The following is a 9,131-nucleotide window of genomic DNA, read 5'->3' on the forward strand; positions in this document are numbered from 1 at the left end:
TATTTGTCTTTTCTCCTCGGAATGCACATTTCTTATAGCTAGGTTTTCGGAGATTGGCGGAAAGTAACTCAGCCACAACTGCATATATAAACGAAACTGCATATATAAACCAGCCGTAAAAGAAAAGTAACTCAGCCACAACATAAATTAAAGTTCAGCCACAAACTCGAAAAACGCAGCAGAAAAGATGATTTCGGGAGATTACAGCGAAAAATATTTCGTAAAAACGATCGGAGACGACGATTTCGGGGAAGACGATATCGGAGAAGACAAGACAGAGAGTTAGTTCGAGGAAGACGGAGTAAACACAATGTCGATGACGATTTCAGGGAAGAGGCGGTTAGGGTTTCTTTAGTTCTTCGACGAAATTGTGCTGTGTTGTTGTGTTCTTTTTTCAACGTTATGTGGATACTTAATTAGTGATGTGGATTTAATGTTTAAAAATAATTTTAATTAAAAAAAACTAACCAAAAGCCCTTATTGTCATTTACTAGGAGTACCCAAACACTTTAGTAATTTTTAAAAAACGTATAACACTCTAATAATAAACCAACTTTTCTTATACATTCTAGTAATTTTCTATTTTCTTTTTCTGCCGTTTATAATCAAAATATATAATACACATTTCATCTTTGGACCCACCTAACACTACCTACAATAGGATGTTCATATTCTCCCGGGCTATATATAGTTGCATTTCTCAATCTCCCAATACACCAAACACACAACAAAGAGCAATAAACAATTCTCACCCCACTCAAGATCTTTCATCCTACTCTCAACATCTAAATGGCTTCTAATGAAGAAGGCTCTATTGGAACCTCCTTGCATGGAGTCACTGCAAAAGAACAAGTCTTCTCCTTCTCTGCCGATGCTTCATCCCAAGTTGTCCCATCGAACGACCCAACTTCTAAATTCGCCCTTCCTGTTGATTCGGAACACCGGGCCAAAGTGTTCAACCCACTCTCATTTGCTAAACCTCACATGAGAGCCTTTCACTTAGGATGGATCTCATTCTTCACTTGCTTCATCTCAACCTTCGCCGCTGCTCCTTTAGTCCCCATCATCCGTGACAACCTCGACCTCACCAAAACCGACATCGGGAACGCAGGAGTAGCCTCCGTCTCCGGTGCCATTTTCTCAAGGTTAGCCATGGGAGCGGTTTGTGACCTCCTCGGAGCACGGTACGGAACCGCCTTCTCGCTCATGCTAACCGCTCCAATGGTCTTCTTCACAATGTCGTTTGTGACCGGCCCGGTTGGATACTTAGCCGTCCGGTTCATGATCGGGTTCTGCCTCGCCACGTTCGTGTCTTGCCAGTATTGGACCAGCGTCATGTTTAACGGGAAGATCATAGGGCTAGTGAACGGCTGTGCCGGTGGGTGGGGCGATATGGGAGGTGGAGTTACTCAGCTACTCATGCCAATGGTCTTCCACGTCATCAAGTTGGCAGGAGCCACTCCGTTCATGGCTTGGCGCATATCATTCTTCGTCCCTGGCTTTCTTCAAGTAGTAATGGGCATCCTCGTCCTCACTTTTGGCCAAGATCTTCCTGATGGTAACCTCAGTACCCTTCAGAAGAGTGGTCAAGTCTCTAAAGATATATATATAAGAATTATGCAAACATTAAAGCATAGTCATGGAATTTTATAATAAGCTTCACTTTTACAAAATTTGAGAATATCTTTCAGAAGTTTAACAACATTATTGCAACAAATGACAATGCTTTTGCACCAAACTTCCAGTGTCTTAATGGTTTTCTTTTGTTTTAGGTTTTCTGGTTCGCTGTGAAGAACTACAGAACATGGATTTTATTCGTTCTTTATGGATTTTCCATGGGAATTGAATTAACTATCAACAACGTTATCTCCGGATATTTCTTCGACAGGTTTGATCTCTTCATTCTTAAAAACAAATGATAATATTTACTTACTTCTCGCACAAGTAACAACAGTTTTTGTTTTCTTGTTCTCTACGGATCAGGTTTAACCTAAAACTTCAAACAGCCGGTATTGTAGCCGCCAGCTTCGGGATGGCAAACTTCTTCTCCCGTCCTTTCGGTGGCTACGCTTCTGATGTAGCAGCCAGACTATTTGGCATGAGAGGCCGGTTATGGATCTTATGGATCTTTCAAACCGTGGGAGCTCTCTTTTGCATCTGGCTAGGTCGTGCTAATTCACTTCCCATAGCCATTTTGGCAATGATACTTTTCTCAATCGGCACACAAGCCGCTTGTGGAGCCTTCTTCGAGGTTGCACCATTCGTCTCGCGTCGCTCTCTAGGGCTCATATCGGGACTAACTGGCGCGGGAGGAAACTTCGGATCCGGTTCGACTCAACTGCTTTTCTTCTCAACTTCGAGGTTTAGTACAGCGGAAGGACTCTCGTTGATGGGTGCTATGGCGGTTTTGTGCACGCTGCCGGTTGCGTTTATACATTTTCCGCAATGGGGAAGCATGTTTTTGAGACCGTCTAGCGATGGAGAAAGGTCTAAGGAGGAATATTATTACAGCTCTGAGTGGACGGAGGATGAGAAACAACAAGGTTTGCACGAGGGAAGCATCAAATTCGCTGAGAATAGTCGGTCTGAGAGAAGCAGGAAAGTAGCTTTGGCTGACTTTCCGACACCTGAGACTGGAACTCTGACTCATGTTTGAAGACAAATCACATAGATGTTTCCTTATATATATGTATAACCATTTTATAGTTATTGTAATCTCGTTTCAGTGAAAGGCAAAGAGTAATAGTGAACTGGGTGAACAATTCTTGAGTCATGAACAAGGATGAATCGAATGAGTAGTGAAAGGGACAAGGGTATTATGAGCTTGTATTCCGCAACAAGTGGGTATCATAACCCCTACAAGTGGTATCAGAGCATATGAATACCCCACAAGTGGTATCAGAGCATAGGCTCATTGATTCATGGAGTCCACGTCTCGAGGAGGAGAGACATATGAAGAAGCTTCCAAGCGAGACAGAAGAAACTCGCAAGGTTTAATGGAAGTTGGTGGTCACGTGGTTCTACACACGTGGAATCTGATTAAGTTAAAAAGCAGAGGATAAACCGAGTTACAAGATCAGGTCAAAGAGATTTTCGGTTTACAAGAGAAGAAGGAAAACTGTTGGACGTTCTTCGCTGCAGCTGCACAAGTTTATGGAGGAAGGATTCACGAGTCAGTTGAATCGATTGAGATGTTTTCTAGTTATGAAATCAGGGTTTCTCTAGAGTTTTCCAGGGGTGCAAGAATCTGCTACTGTGTGAGAAGGACTTCGGGTTACTCACAAGATAAGATGGTGGCAGGCTGCTAGCATAAGAAAGAAAGGTTTCATAGCTGTCTTCGATCTGCAGTCACAAGGAGTGTGTGACAGTCACAAGGTGTGTGTGACAGTCACAAGGTGTGTGTGACTATATGCATTGGAGTTTTGGATTTCTTCATATTCTGCAAGTTATTGGAACTGAAAGCATAGTGGAACACAAGGGGTTTCGCACTGGTTTTGTATGGGATTGTCTGAAGATTCAGTGAGAGATTTCACGGTGTTCTTGGGTTATCTCTACATGGTATATCAGTTTCAGATGGTGTTCTAATATATGTGGTTATTTCAGCTCGGTATCTCATGGAATTCTTGGAACTAGGGGAAGCCTTAGAACCTTTAATGATACGAGTGTTTCATGGTTGTTTTAGATGGTATTCTTTAGTCAGCGTGAAGGGTGTTGCAGAAGGGTTGAAAAAGATTAACTCATGCGGGTTTGTCTATGTGTGATTATGAGAGTCTACAGTCGGGTAGAGGTTCAGAGAACAAGATACTACAAGACTGCTATTTTCAGAGGAAATGCAGTGTGGTTTTCTAAGAAGATATGTGTTTGGCGTAACACATAGTTTTCTGCTTGAATGGATCTGCGAGAACAAGGAGTTACTCGTTCAAGGCAGAGTTCGGCTGAACAGGTGGCAGTGTCAAATCGAGATTGATTCAGGATGGAAACATGTATGTTTCAGATTTTCTGTATGGGATTCAGTAGCAGTTTGTTTTGGCTTCTCAGAGCATATGAGGGGAAAAACAAATGGGTCTACAGGGTATCACGGTTGCAAAGGTAATGAATTGTTTGAGCAGAGATTCTTTGCGTCGAAAGTCTTCTTAGCAAGTTGAGCTAAGCGGCGGAATCTGTTGGCAACAGCAGCGGTTCAGAGTGATGTTCAAGGAAAGGTGTTCATTCAGATTGTTACAAAGGAAATTCTCAGGATGAGGAGTTTGGTGTCTACGGGCTATTGAGGTTGGATACGGGTTGAGTCAAAGGGCTTCTAGTTTGAGGCAATGGTGATTCAGGTTCTGCAGGAGCTTCAAGTTAGCATCGACATCAGCTGGAAATTCTGGAGAACAAGATTCAGTAGATTTGTAGTCACGATCGCATTAAGTGTGACAAACCAAAGATGACGTTGAATAGGTAGCGTTAGAGAAAGCAGATGGCGTTCGGTTGTGGTAGACAACAACGGCGTCAGAGACAGAGGAAGAAACGTTCACAGAGGATGATCTCAAAGCACGTGGTGGTTTCAGGTTGGTGAAATCATGATGAGAGACTTGCAAGGGATGCAGCGATATTTGCAAGAAAGGGAAGACTCGCGTAAGCTACAGCAAGAAGGCTGCACAGGTAGGTGTGTTTGTGATCAGCAGTGTTGGAGATTGATTTGAGTCGTTTGGGATGGAGGATATCTCAAGGGAAGACAGGCTCACATTAAGTCAAAGCTAGACTTAAGGAGATGGAATCAAAGGTTTTCAATCTCACAGGGACTGAAGGTTTTTCAGAGATCAAAAGGAATATAGGTTATCTTAGCGAAAGATGACCAACGGATCTTGCAGATGCACAGGTTGGTTGTCGTGTGACAACAATATGATGAAACAAAGGTAATTTGTTTTGGGTCAGTTCAAGTCAGGCTCGTGGGTGCATGAGAGGAATGGTTTCTGGCTGGTAGAAGAAAGTCAGAAGAGTCACCAATTTAGTGTGACTGAAACATAGTGTACCTCCACGACGAAGAAACTAGAGCAAGGAAAAAGTGTGTAAAAACCTACACAAGTATATGTTGGAGCAATGGCTATTTCTGGTAACAGCATGTAACAACTTTAGTGAGGTTGTGTGAGTGACAAGGAAAGTTTCTGGCGATAAGAAGAAAGCCTGAATGGTCACCAAGTCAGTGTGGCAGGAATAGGTTGTACCTCCACGAAGAAGCAACTAGAGCAAGGACAAAGTGTGTAAAAGCCTGCACAAGGGTATGTTGGAGCAAATGGCTATTTGTGGTAACAGCATGTAGTAGCTTTAGTGAGGTCGTGTGAGTGACAGGAAGAACCTAAAGGGAAAAGGCGATTCAAGGTTAGATTTAGCTTGATGATTCAGGTCAAAGGCAGAGAAAAATACGCAGGCGGAATCAGGTTGAACAGGTTGTTACGACTGGTTGTAATCGTGAGGATAAAGGGTTTGAGACAACAGTCATCAACACTTGTTCAAGAAGCAGAAAGTCGCTACCACAGCTAGTAGAAGCGTGTGTGAGTTATACCTTAGAGGAATCGTCAAGGATGTCTGAGTTGGAAATTCAAGATGAATAGACTCAGAAGAGAAGTAAGGGACGCCGGTCTGGTGTCATGACCATAGGTGTCAAGTTGGAGCTCTCAGACAAAAATTGGAGCTCACAAGCAAAAGGAGAAATTTGCAGACTTGACCGGGTCGGAACTTCATGATTGAACAAGTCAGGTTTCATGTATGATTACATCTTGAGAAACTTGTCATGGGTTCGAGTTTTGACACGAGAGAAGCTGTAAGGGAGTATCTTAGGACCATCACAGGGTTAAATGATGAGAGATACAGTGAAAGGCAGACATGAACAATAAACAGTTGCAGAAACTTAATTACAGAGACATGGTACTTCTAAAGGGTTATTTGATTCAGGTGGAGCCAATGAGATTATATAAGAATTGATGCATCAGGGATATATATAATCTGATTCCAAGTGGAGTGAGTCACTGGTTAGAAGATGTCTTGATTGGTTCAGCTGAAGGGTAAAAGTTCCAGTTAGCAACATGGTCAGCTCAAGGGAGTAAGAGCTGAAAGGAAAGGTTATTCCATGACAAGAGCGTCGTGTATATGTTCAGAGTGTCAAGGCCAGGAGTGTCAAGATCAGTTAACAAGTACAAGGCGCATCATTAGAAGATTTGTAAGAGGAGTCTTACATAAGGAAACTTGTCGGCGAGACAAGTAAACCGGCATATGTATCATGAGTACACTGCAGTGAGGTTGATACAAAGGACCACGAAATCAGAGCCGAGTATGATGCAAGATAACACGTGGTGAGGTACTTGGTTAAACTGAAGGGAAGTAAGTATCAAGATACTGAAATACTGAGCAGTGAAGATGAAGAATGGTGAGATGAAGCAAAGTAAGAAACTGTTATAAGACATTGCAGGGATTGCAGGGAATTGTCTTACAGTTTGTCCATCTCAGGAAGGGTATAAGTGCAGGAAAATCCGATTGCATTTATGGATCAAAACATGTGGAGTTCTGGATATATGGTCGCATCACAGGGGAATGTTGAGGCAGAGTCCTCAGGAAAGTCCATTAGCTAATGGCCAGATACTCATCGATGGCCAGGTACTCATCAGGCTAATGGCGAGTTCAACAAGTAACATGTGTGTTCAAGTCGTTGATGGTGATGCACATGTTTCGGTGTTTGGAGACATCTTAATACAGGAAGGGTATTGAGATAATGATTTCACAGCTGAGTAAAGAAGGAATATCTGGGATTCTAGATAAGATATCACAGGCAACTCGTTAGGAGAGACAAGGCGTATCATGGATTCGATGGTATGAGGCTTAGTTCATTCAACTAGCAGTGGGGTCTAAATCTGTTAGTGGAGGTTCTATTATTGCAGAACAATTTAATCAGATGGTGGAGCAAAGATATTTGTGTCGATAGTCTTCCTAATCATGTGGTTTTAGGCGGCGTGTCTTGCTTAAGTGTGCAGCGGTACAAAGTGATGCTCAAGTGCAGTCTGTTCAAGAACATCAAGGTTAAGTCAAAGACTGTTCCAGAGATATGGAGCATGAGTGACTTCAAGGTTTGCGGTTGGTTCTAAAGGGTTCAGTGTGACATCAAGGTTCTACTACAGCATGAGGGTTTCACCAGGATTGTGTCGAAAGTCTGTTCAGTAAGGTGTTTAGCTGGATGGCAGGTTCTGTTAGAAATAATGGCGGTACAAAAGGTGTTCAAGGCTGAAGTGGTTTAAACAAGTAGAGAATCATAAGTTGTTTCAGGACTGAAGCATATATGGTTTGAAGGATGTTTTACAGAATTGAAGGACTTTGATTCAAGGCTCAATGCGTATGAGTGGAATCGAAAGGCCAAGGAGGAAATCAACTTGCAGAAAGATGTTCAGGTTTCTGTTCAAGCACTTGCAAGGTTATGTTGTTGATAAGTTCACGAGGAGTAACAAGATATGAAGTAACACGACGTCAATGAGGGGTTGAGCTTGACACTTGGAGTGTAGCAGCTGGGTTCGCAACTCAAGACAATAGATGAAGGTGGTGGATATCCAGAATGACAATGGGATTGTCACATGCCTTTCATCAGGCGTGATGTCTATGTTCATTGATGGGGCTAAGTGGATTTAAGTGTTTTAATCTACTTGAGCGGTTGTGGTGGATAAGGTGAAGCTTATGCATGTTTAAAGAAGATCATGAAGGAACTTCAAGCTTGGCTCAAGGTGGAGCTGAGAGAAGTGAGAAGAGATAGCAGAAGATGAGCTGGCTTGCTTAAGCATCAAGAAGGGTCGACACAAAGGAAGGGTTATGGACTTGGACCAAACAGGTGGAGTTTTGTGAGGTTTGGTCAAAGCCCATCAGACATGTTCAATGTTGGGCCGGCTTGCACAAGTTATGCACGGACAACATATGGGCCTAATCGTTGAAGCCCATTAGGTTAAGTGCTGACAATACAAAGAAGGGGAGATCACGACAGGGATCTCCAAGCTCAAGCTGAGCCTCTAGGAGGAGGGAGCTTCCATGGCGTCTCTTGGAGAGATAGATTAAGCTAGTGATAGCTATGTAATCCTAGACTTAGCTTTTAGTCATGCACTTCTCTTGTATTCTCTTTATACTCTCTAGGGTTTGTATACCCATGACAAAGAGAGAGTAATGATCTTGTAAGCCACATCGGAGGTGTTTTCCGATACTTCATAGTGGATGTTGTGGATCATGGATCCACCCCATATGTAGCGCGCTGTGGCCGTGAACTGGGTGAACAATTCTTGAGTCATGAACAAGGATGACTCGAATGAGTAGTGAAAGGGACATGGGTATTATGAGCTTGTATTCCGCAATAAGTGGGCATCATAACCCCCACAAATGGTATCAGAGCGTATGAATACCCCACAGTAATCAACAAACATCTTTTTCAGCAAGTAGAAGCAATTTTCAGTCAAGGGAAAACAAGAAAAAAAAATGTTCATCCATTACGAATCGATACAGAAAACAATTCAGTTTCAAGGACACCACCAAACATCGAAATCCAGTCATGGAATCTCTAATTGACTTACTCTGGTATCTCTCGATTAAGGATGAGAGCAAAGGATTCTAGTACAAGAAGCAGCTGCAGCAGCTTTACCACCACGTTTCGCTGCGGCGGCGGCTTTCTTCTGAGCAACCTTCTTCTTGCTAGCGTCAGACACCATCTTTAAATCTCCTTGAATCAAATCCTGTTCGCAGTTACAATCAACCAGTCGAATAATAACAGAGATCGAAGGATTCAGAAATCGTAAGAGAAGGGAGATGATGAATATACCGGGAGTATCCAGGAGATCGGGAGCTCGAGAGAGATGTGTAGATCTCTAGAGTTTCAGAGTTTCGCACCTGTACGGCTAATTATGGTTAATTAGATGGTTTATGTTGACGCGAGGCGGAAGAATGTGTATTTAACTATTTATTTATAGGAGATGATACTTTTCTGAGTGACATGTGTACGTCCAGACTGTGTTTGCTTCAAACTTCAGTTGTGTATCGGAATCCAATTGCAACTCTAATCTGGTCGGTCCCGTATAAGGTGCATTTTCATATGGGCTTATTATATTAGAGGCCCAATATATGATGGTAAA

The 9,131-nt window shown here is 42.6% G+C and overlaps 1 protein-coding gene across 1 annotated transcript; it reads left to right on the plus strand.

Moving 5' to 3' along the window:
* The first annotated feature begins 789 nt into the window (after window positions 1-789).
* On the plus strand, window positions 790-2,656 carry LOC106317448 (high affinity nitrate transporter 2.3-like). The gene is made up of 3 exons (XM_013755264.1): window positions 790-1,612; window positions 1,771-1,888; window positions 1,984-2,656. The coding sequence occupies exons 1-3, from the start codon at window positions 790-792 to the stop codon at window positions 2,654-2,656; spliced, it is 1,614 nt and encodes a 537-aa protein (XP_013610718.1).
* The last annotated feature ends 6,475 nt before the right edge of the window (window positions 2,657-9,131 follow it).

This window comes from Brassica oleracea, chromosome C9 (genome assembly GCF_000695525.1).
Source record: "Brassica oleracea var. oleracea cultivar TO1000 chromosome C9, BOL, whole genome shotgun sequence".
Taxonomy (NCBI): Eukaryota; Viridiplantae; Streptophyta; class Magnoliopsida; order Brassicales; family Brassicaceae; genus Brassica; species Brassica oleracea.